The sequence below is a fragment of the Mytilus trossulus genome, chromosome 3 (assembly GCF_036588685.1).
Source record: "Mytilus trossulus isolate FHL-02 chromosome 3, PNRI_Mtr1.1.1.hap1, whole genome shotgun sequence".
NCBI lineage: Eukaryota > Metazoa > Mollusca > Bivalvia > Mytilida > Mytilidae > Mytilus > Mytilus trossulus.
In genome coordinates this window covers 69,940,542-69,968,218 of record NC_086375.1, presented here as the reverse complement: position 1 = coordinate 69,968,218, position 27,677 = coordinate 69,940,542, and the positions used below count along the sequence as shown (strand labels likewise).

The 27,677-nt window shown below is 33.7% G+C and overlaps 3 protein-coding genes across 4 annotated transcripts; 1 reads left to right on the top strand and 2 right to left on the bottom strand.

The window, feature by feature from the left end:
* Positions 1–1,042: 1,042 nt before the first annotated feature.
* LOC134712263 (actin, cytoplasmic-like) lies at positions 1,043–3,414 on the bottom strand. The gene is made up of 2 exons (XM_063573636.1): positions 3,198–3,414; positions 1,043–2,214 (listed from the first exon to the last, which is right to left on the bottom strand). Exons 1-2 carry the CDS (start codon positions 3,321–3,323, stop codon positions 1,210–1,212), a joined length of 1,131 nt encoding a protein of 376 aa, XP_063429706.1. The 5' UTR covers positions 3,324–3,414; the 3' UTR covers positions 1,043–1,209.
* Positions 3,415–3,591: 177 nt separating this feature from the next.
* Positions 3,592–8,755, top strand: LOC134712264 (actin-like). Of its 2 annotated transcripts, XM_063573639.1 has the most exons (3): positions 3,592–3,766; positions 4,195–5,118; positions 7,398–8,755. In XM_063573639.1, exons 2-3 carry the CDS (start codon positions 5,002–5,004, stop codon positions 8,394–8,396), a joined length of 1,116 nt encoding a protein of 371 aa, XP_063429709.1. In that variant the 5' UTR covers positions 3,592–3,766; positions 4,195–5,001; the 3' UTR covers positions 8,397–8,755. The 2 variants fall into 2 exon arrangements, with proteins under 2 accessions (XP_063429709.1, XP_063429708.1); XM_063573638.1 differs by lacking the exon at positions 3,592–3,766 and having other exon boundaries at positions 4,007–5,118.
* Positions 8,756–25,571: 16,816 nt separating this feature from the next.
* LOC134712262 (mid1-interacting protein 1A-like) lies at positions 25,572–26,840 on the bottom strand. Its single transcript, XM_063573635.1, has one exon. The coding sequence runs from the start codon at positions 26,511–26,513 to the stop codon at positions 26,016–26,018; it is 498 nt and encodes a 165-aa protein (XP_063429705.1). The 5' UTR covers positions 26,514–26,840; the 3' UTR covers positions 25,572–26,015.
* Positions 26,841–27,677: the final 837 nt, after the last annotated feature.

Here is a 27,677-nt window from a genome sequence, read left to right as displayed (position 1 = left end):
ATGCTTTCAATGTGTGTGTGTGTGTGTGTGTTTTATAAATTACCTTAGCTGCAGTTGACAAATCTTTCGGATGAGTGTTTTGAGGACAACACGCGCGGAAGGCGTACAAAGGTGTAATCCTGTTATCGATCACGAGTATATTGATATGTGTATGTTGCTAAACTTTACAAAAGAAGAAAGTGGCGAAGTTGGAAAAAAAGCTCATGTTCTATGGTAGTGTGTATATATGCATCAATAACACGACTTTAAATACAGATTACTTTAATTAATTGACAGTTGGACTTTCCAAAATGACAGAGTCAAAATCGAATATCCCCTGAACTTCTCTCGTCTTGTATTACAACCCTTGCTTGGTTGAACAATTGGCTATGCGGGACGGTAAGAAATGAAAAGCTTTGTCGGTTGGAATTTTAACTTTTAATTAAATGTCGTGCGTATAAGGCGAGTGCCATGCTCTCTTTACATTTTAAAGAACTCTCTCAACAGAACTTTGTATGCATTTTGTTTTTGGGGTCGCTGTCTCATTAAGGTAACGCATATATCCTTTACTCATAACATTATTTGTGAATGAACATAATAATTGGACTGTACGGGTTGTTTGTAATCTGCATAATCATATGTATGGTCTGCCTGTATACTATACATGATACACATGTCAAATACGACATTAAACATCAATAAACTGCACCAAGCAAACTAATCTTGTGAATTTGACCGTATAGATATTGAAACAGTTGCAACACAGTATCTGGTTATGACGTACATTGACACCATTATAAAAATAATAAGATGTTTTATGATTGCCAATGACACAATTATCAATCAAAGACAAAATGACGTAGATGTTAACAACTATGTACAGGTCATCGTTCGGCCTTCGACTATAATCAAAACTAAAACTGTTAAGATAGCTATAACAGACACCAAGTTTGGTTATTTGGCTTGAAATGGTTTGTGACGGATGGACAATTGTTATTGTAGGGCTACTTGTATATATATAGGTGAATACAGGCTTTATTCTGGAATCGGTCAATAAACAAACTGAATGTACAGATTTATTTTATTTTTGTATTCAAAACACCATCAAATGCATTTGTTTACAATTTATTTAATAGCAAATAGCAAAGTAAAAGAGTTGTTCATGGTTTAAAACGAGTTCATACTATGCTTGATAAAAAGATAATGATTGTCTTATTAAGAGATCTATGTTTAGAAACATTTGCGATGTACAATGCTTGGACCGGATTCATCATATTCTTGTTTACTTATCCACATTTGTTGGAAAGTAGAAAGTGAGGCTAAAATAGATCCACCAATCCAGACGGAGTATTTCCTCTCTGGTGGGGCAATTATTTTTACTTTCATGGTCGGTGGACACAAAGCAGTGATTTCCTTCTGCATTCTGTCAGCTATTCCGGCAAACATGGTGGAACCTCCAGATAGTACTGTGTTGGCGTATAAATCTTTACGGATATCTACGTCACATTTCATTATACTGTTGTAGGTAGTTTCGTGTAGACCGGCTGATTCCATTCCCAAGAAAGATGGTTGGAACATGGCTTCTGGGCACCGGAAACGCTCATTTCCAATAGTAATGACTTGACCATCTGGTAACTCGTAGCTTTTTTCAAGTGATGATGATGTAGCTGCTGTATTCATTTCTTGTTCAAAATCTAGAGCAACGTAACAAAGTTTTTCTTTTATATCACGGACAATTTCACGTTCTGCAGTTGTTGTGAAGGAATATCCTCTTTCTGTAAGAATTTTCATTAGGTAGTCTGTCAAATCTCTTCCAGCAAGATCCAATCTCAAGATAGCATGCGGCAAAGCATACCCTTCATAAATGGGTACTGTATGACTGACTCCGTCACCCGAGTCCATGACGATTCCTGTTGTTCTACCGGAAGCGTAAAGGGAGAGTACTGCTTGTATAGCTACGTACATAGCTGGAGAATTGAAGGTTTCGAACATGATCTGAGTCATCTTTTCTCTATTAGCTTTTGGATTAAGAGGTGCTTCTGTCAAAAGTACGGGGTGTTCTTCTGGGGCAACCCTGAGTTCGTTGTAGAATGTGTGATGCCATATTTTTTCCATGTCGTCCCAGTTTGTAACAATTCCGTGTTCAATTGGATATTTGAGTGTTAAAATTCCTCTTTTACTCTGTGCTTCATCACCAACGTAGCTGTCCTTTTGTCCCATACCAACCATGACACCCTGAAAACAAATTCAACTTTAAACATAAGAAAACTAGCTGACCCTTCTCTACTGTTCTAAATACGGATAAACATGAACATATGTGAAATGTTGATTGTGTCCATGAAGCAACTTTTTTTCAGAGAATTTACAGACAGAGATAGTAGAGACAACATGGTACTTTTTAAATAAAAAATCATTTTTTTGTAATTAGAAGTTATTTAGGGTGTCACTTATCTTTTCGGTGTTACAAAGTATACCCTTCAGAATGTTGTATATTTGACCCATTGCCTCAAAATTATTAAGAGAGTTGAAGTGCGTGACACATTTTATTGTAGAATTTGATATGTTTTCCGTTTAACTTCACCAGTTACTTCCTTATTAACTTAAATATGCAAACATTTTCTTCCTTTTTAAAAATTGTTTTTCTTCCCTTTTAATATTGTTTTATTTTTTACTTTGTTAACCATAATTAGACAAAGATAAAAATCAATTCACGGAAGTGTGTGTGGTTGTGCAGTTTTTGAGTTCTGAATATTTGCTTTATAAATGTGTACAATTAAAAATTTGTATAACATCAGTTGTGTTCTGAGCATTGTATTGTAAGCATATTAAACATTGTAATGTTTAAGGCGGAAGTTTTTTTAAAATTTAAAATAAAGTCTCTCTTCTACTCATTTGATGTAAAATATGTGCAAAATACAACAAAAGTCATCGTGCTTAAAGCTAAGACCTCGTTTACACAATAATTCGGAGAGTTTGAACACATTGATTAAAGCATCAAAAGTACATTTTGGGGATCTGTTGATCGACAAAACATAATTTTGCCCTTGTTACAAAATTTCCCATCTATTATCTCAGATCAACAGCTTTTAAGCTCCTATTGATGTACTGCACATTAAGATCTTGTCTTGCTGTTTGAAATATTTGCAACTAGACGTTCATTCGAATTCTGATCACGATAATTTATATGTGTAGAAAAATAAAATATTGAGTTATCTTACCTGATGTCTTGGGCGTCCAACAATAGACGGGAACACTGCTCGTGGGGCATCGTCTCCAGCAAAACCAGCTTTACACATTCCAGACCCATTGTCAACAACCAAAGCGGAGAGATCCTCGTCACACATCTTCGTAAGGCTAAAGTTCGATACTCACACACGGACTGTAGACGTTAAAGTGAAGTCAAGACCGGCAAGGACCAACTACTTATTGTATGCAACAATCTCATAACATTTATTACCAAATAAGGTATCAAATTAAACAGGATGTACGAAGTGAAGTACTGAAAGATGTAAATGAGATGAGTCTGTATATTGTTTTTCCGACTGATATCCGTAGCAAAATATGACAGTTCAGTGAAACACATGTTTCCGTCACGAAAGTTTGTTTATAAGGTTTTCTGCTTAATCAGGTTGAGATGAAATGAGCATAGGGGTGTTAATGTTCTATATATACCAACAAGGAAACTGAAAGACAATTTTATTGTTGCATACATTTGTAACTATGTCAAAAAAAAGAATAGTTTTGTTTATACTACCTTATAGAGGGATTTGGTTGTTATACTATATATGTATGCATAAAAACAAAAACGTGGTTAAAAATCGTCAACACCGACAACCTTATATGGTTATCAACATATAAAATATCTCCCTACAGACACAAATAGTACAAAATCGGCAGTGATAACTTATACTAAGTCTTTTGTCTTTATTATTTTGTGTTTAAATAGATTTAAAAAATAATTATAAGCAATAGTTTAACAACATGTTCATGAGTCTGTACGTTTGATCACTAGTAAAAGCGTGTCTTCATCTTATTTAGGACAGCTTTTTAATTAAGATAGTACGTAGCTGCGAAAATGTAGCTCTAAGGTCCTTTTAATTTTGTCCGCAAATATCAAAATCATCAAAAGGACATTAAGAGCTACGTTTTCGCAGCTAGATAGTCCGGTGATGGTTGTGACCAAGTTTACTTAACTTGTGCTCTGTATGGTTTCAGAGGAGATGATGTTGGAAAAGGTTAATGGACGATGAATGACAGGCGACGGACACCAAGTGATGGCAAAAGCTAAAATGAATACAAAAATGTCTGATTTATTACAAATTAACCTTTGTTGGTAACGATCGTTAAGACGATACATGAGGGAAATGGCTATAGCTATACAAATTTAAAGTAGCTACAGTATATCGCCAGCAATTTCTTCATTTGACCATTAAAATATCTCCCCCGACAATCCTTTCTGAACATTCTGGATGCTAGTTCTGCTAGACTATTTTACAGGAGCGTGTCATAAAAGTTCAGACACAGACAGTCACAACAAAGTATAGGCGCTAGCGCATGGGATATTATTGGGAATGGATTGAACATGGAGGAAGTACATCTATCAAGGATCTCACTAAAATGTGCTTTTAAAGGAAGGTCTGAAAGGGTATATTCCTTGTGAAACAGTTGTAATTTTTTCTATTTTTCATATTATTGCCCATAATTCTCTATTTGTTCTATTCTCTAGCTGTTGCCCATTATGTCGTTGTTTGATTATATTTTAGCACAACAGTTGTATAATTTGCCCAAGATTTCTCTATTCTAAAAACACCATCCAGACCCAATAAAGATAACGACACGATACGAGAAATACACTATAAGATATTTACAGTGTGTATATTTTCATTTATTTATTAGACACATCTGTTCCCTAATGCGCCTCAAACTTTCTGACATGGTTTAACGATTAACAGATATTTGATATAGATGTATAAAATATTTGAAATATTATCTCATTTATGAATCAGTTTGATCCTCCCAAAGATGTCGAGTTCTGTGATTGTGTTGGATAATGGTTCAGGAACATGCAAAGGTGGATTTGCCGGAGAGGACAAACCGTCGGCTATCATTCCAACTGTCGTGGGTTATCCAAAGGATGAGGTATGTAAAGGGATTTATAATGATGGTCATTTATAACACGTAAATAATAACATTGTAGCCTTCGTAGTTGGCCTTGGTTGTGATGCTGTCTATATATACTTTCCGTTTTGACTATATAAGTTATCATACATAAAAGAGTTTTTTTTAATGATCTTTTACGTCGATAGTATTCATAAACTAGTATAATTGGTTTGTAATAAGTTGTTGTCACTATTTATGTACATGCATACGTTTGATGCACGGAGACAACGTCCGGAAGATGTGGATTGAATATCAAGGAATAAAATGCATTCTTAGCTTTCAACATTTAAAAAAAAAAATCTTTAAAAAAAAACCTTTAAAGTATTCAGCTTTATACACCTTGTTGTTGAAGAATTCTTGTAAAATGAATATTTGCATTCTACGTTTTGTAAAATGTTGCATTGCTTTGCAGCAAATTTGACACTCAAACGTATGATTTATATGATCTGAAAACAATAAATAGGTTAACCGTGTAGAGTTAATATTTGTGAGGAATTCCTTCCTGTTTATTTTCTTTAAACATTGCCAAAATTAATCATAAACTGGAGAGCCAGTAACAGTTTCGCAACCAATGAAAACAAATATGTACGTCCGAACAGAGTGAACTATTATTATTTATTTTTTAATAATGTAATATCGTTTCGTGTGTATTAACAGGAATGTGTTGATGCGGAAGTTTGCGGTATGACATTAAAAAAATATAAACATGCAAGCATGACTACTTTAACGGTCAACGGGCGACAAATCAAAACTTAATTACAAGTTATATACTTTGTTCGTAGCTTTATTTTTGGAGTCCCGGATTATACAGAAATTATTCTCTATCGATATTCTGCAGTATCGTAGCTTTGATTGACGCAACAGTGCATTCGCCTGCACACACAAAAAAACGACAGAAAAATATAAATAGGAAACCAATAAGCATGGAGATTTATGATAAAGTGCTTTTAAATAAAATGCAAAGAGCGCGTCTCTCAAATGACCCCATTTCGATCGGACGTGACCAAATACCAATACATCCCACAAAATAAACAAAAAGGGTGTCCGGATTGCTCTGGTCGACTCGGAAGATGTGTTCGGGCAGGTGACAGGTATTTTTTAAGGACTCACATCACATCTGCACATTACCGTTACATGTTTGCGTAATTTTGTTACCAGACGTTAAAAACACTTATGTCCCATCCATCAATGAACCTTAATGTATATGTATCAAATTACTATAACATTATAAAATGTACTTCTTACAATCAATCCACATACCAAATACTGTTGGTTTGACAATCATGTACATGTACTATTATAGTCACCGCAGGACATATGTCTCACCATGAGTATCACCGACAACAAACATTACAACAAATTATTTTGAATTTTGCAAATTTTCATAAATTTTCTAATGGTTTATAACATAATATAGAATAAACAATGAGAGTAAGGATGTAGGTAAAATAATATTTATTTGTTATAAACCGGGAATTTGAGGGATTTTTTTTCTTTCAAGTAAACAATTTCAGACTGCCGATATATAAACGAAAAGGATTTTTTATGCCATAATGGAGAAACACAATACATATTAAGTTATCAATAAAAAAAGTAAGCATTTAACGTTGAATGGTCTGAATTGAAATGCTTATACAGAGTTTTACAAAAAAAATCAAATTTTTGAAAAGGGGATTTATATAACATTGTGTTACTTTTTCAAAATAAAAAAATCTCAAACTTTATTAGTATTAAATTTTACCTGAAGCAGAAGAAAAACAATTTATCAATTCATTCCTCACAAACTATGTCAGTGCTATTTCATTCCATCCATTGAAATGATTACCTATGTTTTACATTTATAAAATGTGAACTCTTTTAAAGGTTTGAATATTACAATGGGAAAGGCTAATTTTGTAAGGTCACTCGAAAGTGTGAATATGTTCTAAATTGGTCAGACAATACTTGGTCATGTTTTATGAAGATTTAAGCCCTCGGCTTCGCCTTGGGCTTAAATCTTCATAAAACATGACCAAGTATTGTTTAACCTATAAGTATTTCCTGTTTTTTTTGTAAATACATTATTAACGTTTTCGTTGTCATCAATATTTCTTTGTTTTCTAACAATGTGCATTTTGCTATGTGGATACTAAACACATTGCTAGAAAAGTTTACAAATGTATTTTGCAATATGCAACAACATATCAATGGACATTGTTTTACTTTAATAATTATGATTATTATAAAAATAATGATTTTTGTATTAATTTTAATTGTAGTTTAATAAGAAAGAATCCACATTTATTGGAGAGGATGCATTACATAAACAAGAAGGTTTATTATTGAAGTATCCAATACATAGAGGAATAGTGGACGACTGGGATGACATGGAGAAAGTGTGGGATTTCATGTTTACATCAGCACTGAAAGTAAATCCGAAGGAGCATGCTTTGTTGGTGACTGGAAGTGCAGAAGATAATACGAAAAACAGAAATAAAATGTATGAAATTTTATTTGAAAAGTTTCAGGTTGCGGGCATGCAGATTGCAGTCGATGCTGTTCTCTCACTTTGGGCCTCTGGTAGAAAAACCGGAATTGTTTGTAGTTGCGGTGACTCACTTAGTCACGTTGTTCCAATCTATGAAGGGGTCTTGCTTTCGGAAGGGATGACAAGCTTAAATTTAGGGGGTAGAGATTTAGATAGCTGTCTAGCTCAACTTTTAACAGAGAAAGGATATTCTTTCATACCTCAGGAAGAATACGCATCGGCCTTATTAAAAGATGTCCGAGAAAAACATTCTTATGTGAGTTTGGATTTCGAAAAGGATATGACCTTGTCCGATTCATCGCTTGAACAAAACCATACTTTTTCCGATGGAAAGAAAATAGTACTAGATAAAGAGCGTTTCAGATGTACAGAGCCAATATTTGAACCTGAGCTTATTGGTATAGAGACCCCTGGTTTACACGATTTAGTATACAACAGTATAATGAAATGTGACATGGATGTGCGCAAAGACCTTTATCACAACGTGGTTCTAGCAGGAGGAGTCACATTGACACCTGGTTTTGGAGACAGACTCAAAAATGGCCTTGCATCGCTAGCTCCTCCGTCTATAAAGATTCAAATCTCTGCGCCTCCAGATCGTGCTTTCTCTGCGTGGGTTGGAGGGTCCATTGTTGCCGCGTCTGATGCATTTTCAAATCAGACATTGTCACTTCAACAATATAAAGAGGGTGGTTTAGATAATATTCCTTTGTTTTCTGGAATATTCTAAGAATTTTGGTTACGTCGGTAGAACTAAAATGATGAAGAACAACAGTAAAACGCAAATACCAATGTACATCCAACCTATCATCTTTTGTGGTACGTTAATAGTACAGTTAAAGTGTATGTAAAATATATTTATCTATTTATAAATAGTTGTGCATGTTGTTAATAATTATACTATACCATATTTCAATATAACGTGGCTTCATCCGAAACTGCAATTTGTGAACAATAGAAGTTTAATATTTTGTCCTGTATATTTTATGTTTGTAAATATTTTTCTTTCTTTTTGTACACAGAACACTTTAACATATAAAATACATAGTTTTATACATTGTACTTCCTTAAATAAATTGTTTTTAGAAAGCTGGCTGTCAATTGTTGTTTTTAAGGCAAATATAAAAGAGAAAAACAAAATAACTTCAATCAACGAGAATAATTGTTCTTTTTTTCTATTACTAGTAGCATGTTTAGTCTTTACTTTTTTTAAGTTAGTGGATACGATGGCCCATAGGTAAATATTACATTAGTCGGTATATCTGATTTTGAACGTGCTATCATCCTCGGATCCACAGACTCGTCTCAGAAAAGTGCCTGTGCTTGACTATCGAGACGAGCACACCGCCGACTTTGTGTTGAGTTCTTGAGTTCTTGAGAAAAATATTATAGTATAAATAAATGAGTGTTTTATAATGGCCCTGTTATATGTCCAAGGTCTGTAATAATGGTCGAGGAAGTCTGTAATGGCCTGAGGCAACGCCGAGGGCCATTACAGATATCCAAGGCCATTATTACTGACCGAGGACATATAACTAAGTCATTATAAAACACCCATTTCTTAATACATTTATTAACCAACAGAAAAAAGTATATATGTTGCTACCAACTTGATGTAATCTCTTACTCTTTCAATGACAGTTTAGTTTGTAAAAAAATGTGTACTTCACCATGATAAAGCTTTTATTATACCAAATATCCAAGATATAAAGTTGAAAGAACAGGACGAACAGTGATCCCTTTATATGGACATTGGTTCTTTATAACTCGTTAATGTTTTTTGCTGATTACTAAATAAAACAAAATACAAAAAGGTATTATACTCTTTACAACTTAATCTTATTAACTTGATTAAAAACCCTAGCTGTGCTTAATACAGACAAACCGGGCATTACTACAGGGCCATTACAGAAAAAAACAGGGCCATTACAGAAAAAACAGGGCCATTACATAAAAAAACCAGGGCCATTACAGAAAATATGTAATTTTTAATAAATAGTCATTTTTGGCAATAATGTACTTAGTTGGTTAATAAAAGAGGGACGAAAGATACCAAAGGGACAGTCAAACTCATAAATCTAAAACAAACTGACAACGCCATGGCTAAAAATGAAAAAGACAAACAGAAAAACAATAGTACACATGACACAACATAGAAAGCTAAAGAATAAACAACACGAACCCCACCAAAAACTAGGGGTGATCTCAGGTGCTCCGGAAGGGTAAGCAGATCCTGCTCCACATGCGGCATCCGTCGTGTTGCTTATGTGATTACAAATCCGGTAAATAGTCTAATTCGGTAGGTCAAATTCATGAAAGGGAAGGGGATTGTAGTTAAGACGTAAGGAACATATCCGATATCATTTGTGAAACGGTTATTCCATAACGGTCAACCAACTCTTGATGGCGTCCGTAAAATTTACGAAGGGATGATTTCAACTTCACCATTTGGAACTCTTGGTTTAATAGCTTCCTTGTGAGCAGTAACCCTCTATCAAGAAAAACATGATAGGAAATGCAAGCACGGGAATATCGTATCAATTGGGAGATATGGTGCAGCTGGAATGTTGCTACTTAGAAATGGAAAGTTCACAGTTTGAAAGCTGAAATCATCTCTTTTGTCGTAAAGTTTTGTCTTCAACCGACCCCCATTGTCAATTTCTAGATGTAAGTCAAGATATGAAGCCGACTTAACTGTATCTGTAGTATCCTTTATCTCCAATTCGATGGGATAGATGCGTTCCACATAGTCACCAAATTTTGAATTGTTTAGTGAAAGAACGTCATCTATATAGCGGAAAGTAGAGTTAAAGGATATTGCTTACTTCTTATCTTTCTTCCTAAGAAGTTCCTGCATGAAGTCTGCCTCATAATAATAAAGAAACAAGTCAGCAAGTAGAGGGGCACAGTTTGTTCCCATTGGGATGCCGACAGTTTGTTGAAAAACACGTCCTCCGAACTTAACAAATATGTTGTCAATCAAGAAATCAAGCATCTTGATAATATCGGTTTCAGAGAATTTTTTGTTTGAATCAGAGTGATTCTTTACAAAGTAGGATTTATCCCTCCCGAAGACAAGATACTTGTATCTACGTTGGCCATTCTTTTTTATGAAGCAAAGTAATACCAACTCTTTTAATTTGTCTTTTAGTTTGGAATGTGGAATACTTGTGTAAAGAGTAGAAAAATACTCTAAAAGATCTTTGGAATTTTTAAGTATCCACATCTGATTCACGCCACCTCTAGAATAGGCAGTTTCACAATAACTTTGAAGCCCGTCTTTGACTGCTGATAAAATAGATGTTAATAATTTAGAAAGGGGTTTCGTGGAGCACTTGGAAGACCCAGCAATATACCGTTGTTTGTAAGGACACTTATGTAGTTTAGGTATCCAATACAGTGATGGAAGATCCAGTTTTTCATCTTTGGTTGAAATACCAAAAGAACAAAGAACAGACCTATGATTATCCAGGATTTCCTCTTTTGTAAGTGTCGTGAGGGTATATGTTGAGTTTCCAAGTGAATTGTCTATACCCAATTCATTTATCAAGCAATTAATGTAATGACTTTTACAGACAAAAACGATGTTATTTGTGGCTTTGTCTGCGGGGACAAACATATATATTTATCATGGAGGTCGGATAGGTGTTTAACAACATTTGGGTCTTTGAAGATTGACGTAGCATGGGCATTGATGGACCCATTCAGTTTCTTAATTCTTATTTGTATTAACGACCTCACTGCCTTAATCCATTCGGATAGAGTGTCTACGTCTTCCTTCTCGCACTTAGCCCATTGCCTGGCATATTCCTCGACTGAATCCATCAAAATTTTAAAGTTGTATTTCCAATTGATGGATTTAGGCTCACGATATTTCGGACCTTTCGATAACACATTTCGTAGAGAAGTGTTATTAACAATGTTAAGGTCACCGGTAATAACGTGGCCAGCAGGATTATATGTGAATTGGGAACTAGCACATGTGCAATCAGGAGGTTTAAACTTGAAGTCGTCAATATCGAGATCCTGCAAAACGCGTTTGTAATTGAAAATTTTAGTTGCAATAGGTTTGGTATAGGTATAAGAAATTATTGGTACAGACTGGTCTTTGAAATAAGGAGGTATTTTCGATTGAACTAATTTATGATGAAGGATAATAAACATTGTAATGATGATACAACGCTAAGATAATACACCATATTCCGAAACGTGTTTGTTCTTTTGACATCTTACAGTACGTTGAGCATTTCACTTTACAACTTACAAACTTCATCCAAATGCTACTATTTGACTTGCATAATACAAGTTTGCAATATTTTGTTTTACAACTTTCTGTTTGCGATAATTGTCTGAAAAATCGTCTATAGAAGCATATGTCATATGATAAAATTCGGTTGTACAATTGAAAGACAATTTTGGTTTGTGATTCAGGAGGGAAGGTTACTTAGATGATTTAATTATATGATGCATTGTATTAAAAATAGTTAATTTGCGCTCAAAGGTCCTATGAATTACTAGCAAGTAAATCATCGTTCTTATAAGAAAAAAATAAAGTTCCAATGAATCACTAGCAAGTAACGAATTCATCATTCCTATTGTAAAAATGTATTAGAAACAAATAACCTATACTGGGAGAGCATCATTTTGCTTGCAGACATACATACACGTCCCTACGTCTTTGTTGGTACAATAGACTCACAGGAGCTTTTGTATATAACCTGACAAAGCACGTAATACTGAGACATGTATTTACCACACTGGCCACAATCTTTCACAGTTCTGGCCAAGTATGAACCAGGTCCTTTCACATACTATTTTTTTAATGGTCATGTCATGTTAGGACAATAACCCAAATACTAGTAAGGAATCGATTTACACTTTCCTTCACTTTTTTTACCTATAGATCTTACTCTTGTTTATAATTTGTCCCTCTCTATTATAGTTTTCGAGATAATTGAAAGTCTGGTCTTGAGTCACAAATAGGATCAATAGCTGCCAATGAAAAACAACATGGTTTATGAGGTTTTCTTTCAGTTTTTCCAAATTAAAGCACAGTTTTTCAAATATTTCTTTTATTTTCATTTTAATTCACATACATCATGTATATTTAGTACAACAACACACCCTAGTCAAATATTGCTGAAAAATACCTTGTTTTTATAGAAATAGTAAGGTTGAAAATATTTTCAAACTTTGTATTTTATTGTTAATGTTTACACAGGAATTATACATGACCCTAGAGTCAGCGGAACTAATAGCATCCAATATATCAGATATATATAAACACCAAAAAAATCATCGTGTCTATTCCATGTATTCAGTATATTTCTTATCGGCACTTATATTTCTAAGTTGGTATTCCCTGATGCATGTAATGTGACCCATGTATTTATTTTCCTGATAATTTTGGAAACCACTGTTCCACTAGCTGAATCACACACTTGGGTATTAAATCCCTGCGATGATATACACATTTACGCCTTCTCGGATCACTTTTAAGTGCATCTTTCTTTCGCAATAAGTACCTAGGGTCTTTCCAAACTCGCCTATGATACAAATTTGTCCAAAAAAATTGATACATGTCTTTTTTCAAATATGCTTTCCGTTCATTTGCCCACCACATCTGTCTGTTTCTTTCATTTGTCATGCATGGCCTGCATAAACAATTAGGACATTCATCTGAGTTTTCATCTTGTGCAATAAAGAAATCTTTTGTTTTTGAGTCATTTTCCTCAACACTAGCACTTTCACCAGATATTTCTATAAATTCCCAATCATTTTGTACAAACAAATTATAAATTGCATCCCTCTGCTCTTGTATTACTTCTAATGACAAAACTGATCTTGAATTATTTGCTGTCTCCTCCATTTTATTTTATATGTAATGTGTCGCTCTCTCAATTCTCTTTCTAACCCTGTAGTACGGTAATCTTGGGAGAAATATTACATTTCAGAATACATTGTCAAAGAAGTTCTGCTTTTTATCACAATTTATTTTGCTAATAAATTTCCTTTTACATAAAACATGCCATTTTCTCTAAAGTTATTCTTGATTAATCAAATATATCATTTGATAAAATGGTAACCTTGGGTTAGCCTCAGTCCCAGCTGTTTTGCTTACTATCAAAATTATATTTGGCGGGAACATTCCACAGCATCATATTACACCTGCTGACTTTTAGTGTTGAACTGTCAAGAAGGGGGTAAATTAGGAACAGGTGGTTGAAAATGTTCAAAATAAGAAAAGTTGATGATAAAATAAACTAAAAAAAGAATATAAATATACCTATGATTGATCTACCTTAACTAGTTGAAAGATTGATTCATCAGAAGATCTCAATATTGTTCCAGAATACCACAACCGATACCAGAATATCTCAACATGACATACTTTATAACATATTCCATGTATTCAGCTAAAATGAAATTGTATTCGCAAAGAAAAGGAACAAACTGTAATTTTATGTTTATTAGGTTTTAGAAAATACCAAATAACTGATTTATGTTACTTTAACAATGATCGCACTGTCATGTTGTCAATAACTGACTGTACTGGCGACATTTACCTGCTGGAGAAAAGTCATTCCGATGTCAGTTAAAATCATATTGGTCAGTGTCATAAAAGAGACAAAACCTAATTCAATTATCTATGGCATGACATTCTCCTATTAAACAAAAGAATTCACTGATTTTCAGTAAATTAACGAAAAGATGACCTACCCCGTGTTTATTTTGGATATTTTGAACCAGAAAAGCTCAACAGGAAGTGCCAGATTACTTGAGATTAGATAGATGTTTACCAGGCGTGATATAGACAAAACCGGGGGATTGTGAAGTAAAGAACATTGTCCAAACCGGCCTCTTCCATTTTGATATGACCCATTTCTTTTATTCCATACACAGAAATACAAGTATTGAGGTGCTATAAGTGGCTAGTTTTGCAACCTTTCTTCCTGTACACTGTGAACAATTTAAAGAAATATTAATAAACAAATTCGATGCAAGGTTCACTCATTTCGTCATTTTGACATGTATTTTTACTTATTTTTCCGTTTATATAGAACGGTTGTAGAAAATATTACACCTCACAATAGAAAATAGTTATATATGTGTACATATTCTTTGATATCATAAAAATAACAAATAAATAAACAGAAACCTTTCTTTACTCTGTCTAGTTCCATCACCGTACCCGATATTATAGATACCATTGAGTCCAAACATTTTTTGCCGGTGTAGTTTAGACACAGTGAACCTGCAACCTTGTTTAAAAAATATATTCAATTTTAATGTCTCGAACTTGGGTAATAATATCATGAAATTTTGTAAATGACATATTCCAGCGGTTCATCCCTTTTACACATTACCTCGTCCCAAAGTATAGAATTAGGTACCGGACTTTTGGTGTGTCTGTTTACCCGTAGAGATATTACATCTATGATTTACCTAAAAGCCTAACCCTGTGTCAGTTTCCTCGTCTAGATCTGATTCAGAAAAAAATAATCGAATTAGTTTTGTAGTTATACCCCTTTGACTATGTAAATAGTATTTAGGTTGTGATTATTATTATATTGGTTAATGTCTGCTTTGTGTTAATAAATTTACCCTTGACATGATTAACACAAATAAGAAATAAGTGAATATAACAATTTATTCAAATGAAAATTCAGAATTACCAGACCTTAAGATTCGTTTGAATCAACTGCATATTTTACTACTGCATGCAGTAAACCAATGTTCACTATGGTCCAATAGATTCCCGGTGACTGGTAGATAACTTTTCATCCTTGTTCAAATGATGTAACAAGTCCTTGTCTGTTTTATTACCTGTCTGCTAAAATACAATGAGGTATTCCAAAAATACCAATAAACTTATATTGTGTCTTCCAATAGAATACTTCACCGTGTATCTTTCTTCTCTTTCTCCAGTGGCATCGATCAGAAACAGATTTAGAAGGGCTTGGGCCCGGACACCCCTTTTGTGGGAACAATTCGGTTGATTAATTAGGATATCACTAAAGCGGGACCCTCTTATGACAGTCCTCACGGGCCCAACCCCTTTTGAAAACTTCTGGATTTCCTTGTCTATTACATTGTGGCGGTGAAGCAACTGCCTCGCTGTATTATTTAAAGAAAAAATAAAAGACAAGGATAACGATGTTAAAAAAAAACGTGCATTATATAGTATAAAGTGAAGAAAATATAATAAATATTTATTATAATTCTTTGTTATACCCGCAAACAAAGACATGTACTACAACATATGATAATATGATAAACATACTATACATACAATCCTTGCAGACAATCAACATTAATGGCCCAACTTGTAAAAAGTATCTTGGATGATTTTTGTGCTATTACCAATTGTAACATTTTTCAAAACTTCTGAATTTTGTGAAATTGCATGATGCATGCGTAGCAGGAGACTTCAACCTGTCAAATCGTCCGGTTTTGCACCCTTTGAAGTTCATCCAAACCCCTAATTGTTTGTTTGTTACTTTGATTTAAGTTTTCCTAATCGATTTATGAGATATGAACATCGGCTGTCGCCTTTACTTATCGACCTTATCCATATACATTGACACAAAAGACATATATTTATTACCATTTCAAAGAAAACGTATATAAATCTAAAACATATTAAATAACTCTAGCTCCAACTTAAACAGACGCTTTGAACCAAGGATCTACTGAATAAACAACATAACTGTACAAATACCAGCGTGTAGGTTTCTACCTGGGTCCTGTATTTTGGTATACATATACAAATAAACAGTTATGTAAGTGTAGTTACATATATAAATATATCATACTGTTAAGCCTTACGTTGAATGCTGCAACGATTGCTTCTTTGTCAGTGACCCTTGACACAACCAAGTTAGTAGTTTCTGGTTTGTATGATATATGCAGGAGGTTCACGTACACCTTTTTAGCTAACCTGGCACAAAATGACCAAGTGAGCTTTTCTAATCAGTTGGCGTTCGTAGTTCGTCGTTGTCGTCCATCATCGTTCATTTACTTTTACAAAACTATGATCTTCTCATCTGTAAATAACTACTGGGCCAAATGAGACCAAACTTAGCCTAACTCAACCATTGGGTATCTTATTTGAAAAATGTATCCGATGACCCCGCCCATCAATCAAGATGCACGCTATGGCTAAACATAGAATATGGGTAGCTGTCCCTAAATTGGTAATTTTAAGGATATTTGCAGTTTTTGGTTATTATAACTGAAAGAAAAGTGACGTTAGGAACTTTTACTACAATTCGCAAAGTGCTATATATGAACTATATATTTAGTCTGAATATTTCTCTTTTTTTTTTTTTTTTTTTAATCCGATTATTATAACATAAGCTTGGACAATAATAAATGTTTTGTGAGAACCTTTTAAGGCCATTAACTTTGAAATATTGCATGTTTTGTAAACTGTTGCTTGGGCAGTCTTCCCCTGGCTTTTAAATTGTACACTTGTCAATAAATTTGTATATAATGTATTAAACGTTCTTGCATTTTACATCAGCCAAAGTGTCGATTATTATGAAGAGCATCAGTTTTTAATGTTACCCGTACCGTAATTACGTATGTACTGAAATTTATAAACTAGTTTAATACAAGCAATGGCCGCCATGGCTAAAAAAGAACATTGAGGTGAAATGCAGTTTTTGGCTTTATATATCTGAATCTTTTAGCATTTACAGAATCAGGTCAAGTTCTATCTAGGTTGGTCCCGTCCGTAAAATATCCAGTATGCCTTCGAAATATACAAATATTAATTATTGCAAAGAATTTCAATAACGACCTGGAAACAGACTAAGATCTATCTAACCTGAAATTTCCAGACGCATCAGACAATCTGTTGATGGGTTGCTGCCCCAGAATTGGTAATCTTAAGGAAATTTTGCAGTTTTTTGTTAATATCTTGAATATTATAATAGATAGAGATAAACTGTAAACAGCCAAATTGTTCAGCAAAGTAAGATCTACAAATATTCGCTTGTATAACGCTACATTCAAACTATGAACAAAGTGAAGTGGTCAGTCGAGAACCAGCTTATTGACTCCTTTAGGAGTTATTCCCCTTTAACATGTTTTCGTAGGTTTTTTGTGCAATCTATTCACACGCTGGTGTCTTCTGGTTACATATATCTGCCTAAATGATGTTGTGAATGTATAGTAATCATTCCACGGATGGGTCAGAACAAAGATTTAAAAATTCTATTTGGGTTTCGCTGCTTAGAAAGCGGCGTTCATAGTAAAAGAAAGCTACTGGTCAGATCAAATGATTCGGTGTAGAATGTTTCGAGCATTCAAGTGCACTGTTACCTTGCGACATAGTCTAGTAATACAAAATCTGGCTCTGAGTACCATCGGGGTATAGTACAAAGCAGGATTCAAATGTATAGTCACATCACATTTATTGACATTTTCGAGTTCTGATGTGATGTAATATGTGTCACTGAACAATAACAGTAATCCATCATCACCATAATGTGTAATACCGAACCTATGAAAAATGTATCAACTTAGTTACCAGGAAGACATTGGTTGTGTAACCCTCTCCTCAAGGTTCCTGGGAAGGATAAGTATTTCATCAGATGATTGATTATGGTCGTGATGTGTACCCAGTAACGTATCAACAAATTTTAAATGAAAAATAACAAATTGTAAAATTAATAATAACAGTTGCTGTGTAGAATTTAGGAGAGCATTGTGACAATAGAAACTAATGCTGATCGAGTTCACACGTCATTCGAATTCGATTCGCATTAGCTAATTCGAATTAGTGTAATTCGTTAAACGAATTACGTCCTAACGTCGATTCTAATTCGAATTGCAATGCGCGTCAGTCAAATTCGCTTTAATAATAATAATAATATCTTTATTTAGAGAGAGTAACTCATTTGGATTTGACCAATTTTCAATTGCTTTATTGTCCAAACAACGTTAACTTTTAATTCGTATTCACAGAAGCGTATTTCTAATGCGAATTGGATAATTTGAATTAGCGAATTTGAAACAATTCGAATTAAAAAAAAGAAGAGTGTGTGAACACGATTATCGAATTCGATTCGCATTCGATTAAATTTCCGTGTGAACGAGGCATAAATGCTAAGGATTAAATTTTATAATGAGTTATAGCACCTTCATAATTCTGAATGTGTACGAAACTTTACGAAAAACTTTAATTTATATATAGTATTCATATAACGACCACTTTTGTTTAAAAATTGATGTGTCGTAATTAAAAGAAATAATCTTTGTAAACCTTTAATTTTCTCTTAATAAACAATTAACCCCTTACACAAATTATATAATGTAAACTGTTTTAGGTGTGTTATCAAATCTTATTCAATTCAACTGATCAATATCATTTTCCAAATCTAATTTTGTTTCAAAGTTTTTGATTTTTTGACATTTCCATACACACTTCATGGATGGTTTTGTTTTCTGATGGGCCTAATTTGCGTAAACTTTGTGAATTTTCGGTCTTAAATATATATATATACACCTCTGAGGAGCCAAAATTTCTAGTATCAAACTTTTTTTCTTAACCTGATTTTTGGGTTTATATGGCTGTAAAAAAATCATTGGTGAAGAAAAAATCATATGGTGGTGGGCTTTTTTTTTTTTTTCGCTACCGCCCTTTTAAAAGTACCCAATTTTGATGATTTTCTCATTTTTCATCGATTTTTACCCATTTTTGGTTGAATTTCCTGTCATTTATTCATCATCCACGCACGAACTTGTCTCAGAAAAAATATATCTGTGTACATTAACTTCAGTTTCAGGTAAAGAGATGTGATCTTTTTTTTTTGTGACAAGTGCTTTTGACCATCCACAAGAACTTTCGGTCATCCGATGTTCAGTACTTCAGTACTATGATTTATTTTTGTATGGTTGGATGATTTTTTGATTGACTTTTTAATGGTTGGTGCCTATATATAAGCGAAGTTTATCCTTGACTTTATATGTTGTATAATCGTCACATGTAAAATAGTTGTATATTTTTTTATCGTGACTATATTTGTGAATAAATTTTACAGAAAACGTAAGGTCGTGTGTGTTTTAAATTAGTTTTTCTTAGTTAATTTTCTAAAAATTATCATCCATGCAGTCAGAAAGAAAATCACACACAAGGCATAAATTTTGACGCAAAATTTGAACATCAGAATTATACCTGTTCAAAATTGTATGCAGAAAACTAAAATCAGTGTATATATATATATAATTATATAGTGTTGTTATGTTGGTTTTTTTTATTATTATTAAGGCAAATGATAATTGTAAAAAATTATTTGACTACACAGTTCATCAATCCCTTTCCCCATATTTATTTTGATTTTCTGGTTTTTTGTTGTTGTAATTTTCTGCTATACTATTAGGACTTAAAATCATAGAAAAAAACACAGGCAAGCGGACATAAAACATAGAAAAACACAGCTATGGCCTTACTGTGTTATGAAACTTGTATCTGATTCATTTGTCATTATAAACAATAAAACATATCCAAACTAAACCATGTCAGTGTTAGCTAACAAGAATTGTTTTTATTCCTCTCTTTCCCAGTTTATGTAATTCGACTTTACTGTTTTATATAATGAGATTATTCACGTGTTATTTTAATTCTTAATTCTATAAGAAAATATATGAACTTGTTCATGTGATAAACTAGTATGCACCACTCTGATATTTTTGTGTGTGCATGTGTTCCCGTATTAATCATAACTTTGCAGAGCAAACAAATCAATCAGTCACATAACCGAGCCACACAATAGTGTCCAAACACTAAAAAATATATACGGTTTCAGAAAGTTATACTACACATCTTACAGAGGACTCCACACAACATAAAATATCACTTACCCATCACACCACCAGACCAAGGCGCGGGATTCAGGATTTTATAAAGGGGACTGCCAACTTTTGGAATGGCCCTCTGCATTTATCATAAATTATGCTGCATAAGGAGATCCGGACCTCCTCCCCCTCGACCCGCCTCTGAGATTGTCTTTTAGAAAGAAGAAAAAATAGAAATTCAATTCAATATCAATTTTGAGTTTGGTGCATGCCTCAATTTTCGTTTGAAAAGTTGCATTTTTTATATCTATAGTCACCTATCATAAATTCCATGAGTCTCTGAATAATAAACGTTGAATCTCGAATGATAGGCACTTGCCTGTTATATTAAGGTACTAGTATTATTTGCGATCCAAATTAATGCAAACAAATATTTAATCCCCCATGCATATGTCTGCAACATGGTGATGTTATAGAAAGAAAATATAAATCTAAATGTAATTTCAAATTTTGTTTTATGTGATTCGTATCTTTTTCCAAGCACTTTACCATCTGTCTTATGCTTGACTTGGCCTCTGAAGTCGTATAAAATGTGGCTGTTGTGGTAACAAAAGTGATGAATAAAATAGGTTTGGGTCAAACGTAGGTGTAGGGTAGGTGTATATTGATGTCATCAAAACTACATCATGCATGCAAAACAATTTCGGTAATTTGTGATGTGTGTAACTCTATATACTAGTATAACCGGTACTAGTATATATACATTTTATTAAAAATCACTGTACCTCACAATGTTTTAACAGGTGAATCGGATATATGTTCGAAAAGATAATTCAAACATATTTCAATTTAGAAAAAAAAAAAACAACATCCCTTATACAATAAAGGGTGAAGCTAGTTAACATATTAAGGGGGTTGGGGGTTTGTTGTTGGGAATCAGATTTTTTTCGCGCGCTTTAAGCGCAAACATTTGTTGTTTTTTTTTTTTCGCCGCTTCCAATCAAATTTAAACACTATATGGTATGGGGGAAATTTGGAGTCAAAATAATTGTTTTATTTTCCATCTGCTTGACCACCAGATTTTTTTTCATCAAATTGGGAATTTAAATATTGTTTTAAAACCATGCACAAAGTTATTGATCGTTCTCTTATTACATTTTTTTTTTATTATATACTATATATGGTTCAATAAAGGATTTTACAAAATCCCTAGTCATAATACAGTGATTTTATAAAATATCTTCTAATTTCAGAAATTTTACGAAATAACTTTAACTGCAGTTGGTTATTTTCCAAAAAAAAAACTGAAAAAAAATTAACTAAAAAGACATCGAACTATGCACGCTAAGAAACTTTATTCTTATTTTGAAATAATTTCAAATCCTATAACATTTAAAACGCGTTCAAAAAACAGTCACACATTTGTTTCAAAGTTCAGTATTGTGCAGCAAAGGGATGTCTGTATATGCTATTGAACTATGTATACCACTTTTAGAACACCACTATGTAAGATGGCATACAAGGTACATCATAACAGAAAACTCTGCTGTATAAGTACATGTACATATAAAATCTGTTAATTATGTAAGTTTGCGTGTTTTATGAGGTTACTAATTCATCATACATGTAGCATATACTGCCATTAACATCATAATAATAAATCAATTAAACACTTAAAACGAAATAAACAATGAAAACATTAATTAGTATACAGTTCAGTGGCCTGGAATAAATGCTCAGTTTAGTTTCATAACGATAAAATAATATTGTTCTAGTTAAGCGATCTCGATTGGTAGACCAACATGCCTGTGTCCTGATAGAAATGACCTGGTCAGTTATCATAATTGTAAATGGGCCATTAACTGTGTGTTTATATACTTATACATTTGTTTGTACATAATTATATATACATGTGTGAAATACGGTAATCCTAAAATGGGTTAATTAAAAATGAAAAGTTTAAATATATAAATCCACATATAGTAAGTGCGAATCCAAAACAAGACTTGACACGCAATATCGTTTGCATGTCGGGCTTTCTTGTGCATGAGTCGACTGACAAGAGACATTACAAATAGGCACTGTAGACTATATTCAAATCACTGAAATCGTTGTGAATCCATGAACCACGCAAATATGATATCGACGATCGATGCAACTATTGTACGACAGAAAACTGTAATTCACTTATATAATAAGACGTCATAAAAAATGTCCCTATGTGACAAAAATACTACCGTTTCACAGACAGTTGGTCGACTATCAATGCATACTTGAAATTTGATAGTCGGAGTTTCCAATTGATGGTAACGAAAATCTCTGCACCATTTTCCGCCACCCGACAAAAACTGTTTCAGACGAATGGGCGTGCCAGCGGCGAAGTGGTTAGAATTATTATGATTGAAGGTCAGATAGATTACTTTTATCTGCAATCTATGGCAGTCACCAGCATATTCATGCATGGACACTCCACATTGATTTGTTTACTAATACCGTATACATTTAAAATTTGTTTAACCATATAGGTCATAATGATACATTACAGTTTTTGTATACTTGCATGCATAACACACGTGGAATATTTCAGTTCTATATAATTGTTATGTTACATTGTGCTTTTTGGAGAAACTAAGGTCAAATTTCTTTCATACAAATATAAATAAGAACATGTGATATGAGACAACTCTCCATCCAATGACGAATTACCAGATTTGTGCCCACGGAATAAGGTTTCATCTTACCATTATTTTCAGCTGCACGAGCTTTTATATGTCTAGACTTTAAAGCGCCATCGCAACAATACAGCCTTTTTTTAATAACGGATGAGGTTTTTAAGCAACCACCAATCTCCGAAGAGCATGTGTATATCTATAAAGGTCAAAGCTTCTCCAACAACCAACCTTGTATACAAAAATAGAATGCAGGACAAACATATCTCCTCAATTAATTTATATTGTTTGAGCCAAACAAAAAACTATGCGTGTTCAATATACCCCTACCTACCTTAAGTTTTATACCCTACTCTATAAAGTTGTGTTGACCATTTTTTATTATGCCCGGTTAAGCTACAATGTATCTCCCATAGACTCAATGTAAAACTTGAAATATGTCCTATTTTTTCAGCATGTAAACACATATACTTTTTTGTTTGTTCTTGTCATTTTTCTCAGATTTTTGTAAAAGATAGAACGATCAAGTGATGAGAAAAACTATTTTTTTTCCAAAATGACCCGCTTAAACTGTCGCATGTCCATGTTGATTTAAATCTAATTTGTCTTTAAAAAATTTCACAACATATAAACTGGGCTTTGCTCAATGTTGAAGGCCGTATGGTGACCTATAGTTGTTAATGTATGTGTCATTTTGGTCTCTTATGGACAGTTGTCTCATTGGCAATCATACCACATCTTCTTTCATATATGAGTAGGAAAATGAAAGCTTTCGTAGATGGAAATGAATCATCAGAAGCTTTAGTTGACTCCGGTGTACCACATGGTACAGTACTAGGACCCCTTTTCTTCCTCTGCCACATTAACGACCTTCCAGAATAATAATACAGTTCAATTATCGGTCAGACTTTTCGTAGATGACTGCCGCCTGTGCAGGAAGGTAAATAACCAACATGACTACACACTCCTACAGCGATACCTCCAAATTTGGAGGTGCCAATGCATTTAGACAAATATCTCAAAATAAGTAAACAAGGATAATATTGTGTTCTTGACTAAAATTATGTCAAGATAACTTTATCAATGGCATTATGCGCTTCAATACAAAGAAGTGCTATATTCTTAGTATCAAGAACAAAATCCAGAACATGTACAGCTTAGACGGACATGTTCTACAGCAAGTCCAACACAACACAATCCAAACTTATAGACTTACAAATATCAGAAGACCTAAACTGGACCACGCACATCTCAAATGTATCCAAGACAGCCAATTCGACTTCATAAAAAGAAATCTACGCTTCTGCCCAAAAAATTGCTAAAAGACCGCATATATATCATTAGTACGATCAACTATGGAATATGTCCAGCCATAATATGGGACCCATATACGTATACACAACTGTCAACATGATATAAATCAATTGGAAAGAATACAACGCAGAGCAGCTAGATTCATTACAGGCGACCACAGGTCTAGAGAAGAGGGGTCGGTCACCAAAATGTTAGCCGAGTAAGAACTACACAACCTACATGTATAAATGTACAATCGATAGGAACAAGTCAACGGCTGGTATTTCTGTACTAAGTTGTTGAAGGGATTATCCCAGCTATTAATCCCGATGATTTTCTTGTTAAAAGTAAATCATTGAGGAAAATCAACCTAAAACATTTGAAAACTTTGTAAGTACCATTACAGTGACAAATTCAGTGAAGAACAATACGAAGGCACTAAAAACTATTCATTGCAACACTGATATATACAAGATCGAGCTCTTGTCTTTGTCAAGAGCATACCACACTAGAACCAACTAAAAGACCGTATTGTATGCGCTAATACCGGTGAGAGCTTCGATGCTGCTCTTCAACACCACCAATAGGTGTCTCTCTCCCGTTGAGAGTAAAAGCCAGAATTGGTATCTTCAACGTACACATACAGATACAGATTATAATAAAGCTTGTTGTTCGGTGTGATCCAAGGGTCTTGGTTGGAGAGTTGTCTCATTGGCTCTCATATCACATCTTCCTATAACTAAAATAGCACCAAGTTTCAGGTTGTCAGATATGAGCACAAATGTCTGGTAAATTACTCGACACCAAACTTGAACTCAGGGAGATGTTTATTTTGCTCATTTTTACCTTCTACCGATATCAGAGGATGCTATATACTTCACTGGCAAAGTAGAACAGTTTGTATTTCCTTGAATTTCATAGCTCTTATTAGTAATAGAAACTTTGAGAGTGTATGTATGAAATGATGAAATTCAAAAACAATTGTATTTTTGTGGTTACAAATGACACAGATACATTGTAGTTGACCTTGCCTACTTTGGAACCGCGAATATAATTCGTTTTAAAGTTTCATGATCATCAGATTTAGATGTTTAGCTACAGTCTACAGACTACACGATAATATAACTAACAAAAAATAATAAACTTTATAATTTTATATTCAAAAGAAACTGTAGAAAGCATTTAACATGAATAACATTAAATAAATAAAACATGTGAACACATCAACAATTTAAAGTGTAATTCACCAAGCATATCGTATTAAAGTTATTGAATCACGCTCTCTTTACAACCATATAAACTTAAATGCCTTCAGTATTGTGGCAACGACTTGAATAACACTTACACTCAGTCACGCCCCAACTAAGAAGAGTTGCAATGTGCGAATGTTTCAATAAATGTTGCCAAATATACAGAAATTGCACTTTATAGTTATGAAACTGGCAAAGCGATCGGTTTCAAGTACCGTTACTCCTTTCAATATTGCATCAGAATTCATAAAAGTTTTTACCCTCTCACTGTTGTAACTGGCATGACTGTTTGTTCCGCATGCGGTGTTTCACATAAAAGTTAGGGCCACTGCTTTAAACTGCGAACGATGAAAAATGAGCATGCCTGGTACATTGTCCTACTTCAGTTTCATATGTGTCCGTTAGAACTTTGGCAGTAGCTGTCATTTGATTCAAAGAATTGAAAAGTCCCCGTAAATGATATTTGAAATTAGTTGCTGATATATTTGCAGAATCGTCCGAATTGTCAGAATTATCGTCACTGCTGTCAGTGAAATCTCCATCATCAACTTCTGCAGACTGTCCTGAAACTATCTCCTTCTCAAGTTTATTTAGCACTTTGTAAAAACTGTACATGCTTGTTCCTGGTTCGATATCTGGTAAAGAAGAACACGTTTCGTTATTGTTATTTTCTGTGATTACTGGTTTGGAGGAGGCTGAAATTTCCATGTCTTTGAGTCTACTTGGAATCATCACAGTTTCATTCATCGCCTCAACCGCGCCCACAAATTTCTTCAAAGAATCCAAAAGGGAACTTTTCACATCAGACGATTTATCCTTGTCGTTTTGCATGTTTAAAACTTAATGTTTTTAAATCCAAATAGTATTATTCTTTCTCGAATCACTCACAAACAGTTCAAGTTGTTTTGTGTTTGACAGTCTCACAGGTGATGATCACTTCCTTCTCGGACGAGTTTATATAGAGGGGTGACAGATCGAAAAATACCTGTAAAATTTATAAAAAGTCTAGCGCAGTGTTTGTCAACCTGAATCCTGTGCAAGCACACATAAATATTGTTATCAATATTGCGTCACTGAACACGTTTTAACCACATAAAGTTGTTTTTCAATTATGAAAATTTTGTATGGTTCCGGTTGTGATAGCATTGATTTTTACACATGATATTTATGATTCAAGGTCATGTCATAATACTGTAATTTCATTGGTTTAAAAAATCAGCTGGCTCCCAAAATAGAGAGGTAACACAGGGGATTATATTTATGAATCATTCTGTTGACAAATCCCGAGCAACACAATCGATATTATTTTCTTATTTGCAAAAAATTTGGTCAAATTAACATTATCATAGAATTTGTTAAATACTGTAGTACATTGGTTTGACTTTAAAGTCGATACACTGTTAAATTCAATGAAGTTTTACAGAGGGATAATCCTCTAAGGTCAAATTTATCGTTATATTTTTTAACACACCATAAATCCTAACATTTTGTATGGTTGTGAATAATGGGGTTGTAATGGTCACAAGTTCCTTCGTAGCTTGTTTTGATCATATGTGCACCATCCCTATTATAATAGATCATTTTGACTAGTTTTCTTGTTTGAATCATTTTACATTGTCATTTCGGAGCCTTTTATAGCTGACTATGCGGTATCGAGATTTGCTCATTGTGGAAGGCCGTACGGTGACCTATAGTTGGTAATTTCTGTGTCAATTTGGTCTCTTGTGGAGAGTTGTCTCATTCACATTGGCAATCATACCCCATCTTCTTTTTTTATAGGTAAACGGACAATTGTTATACTCATTTGTATGATAAATTTACATAAGAGTGCACATAGAATCTAAAACATTTCTTTAATGAAAAGGGAGGTGAAGACCGTCGAACTTCGACAGGAAAACTGACAATTCTAATCCAAGAAAACAAAATTCTCTTTTCATTAGTAGACTTGCGTCAGCCGCGGCTCCCGGATGGGGAAAATGATAGTGTAGTTCCATA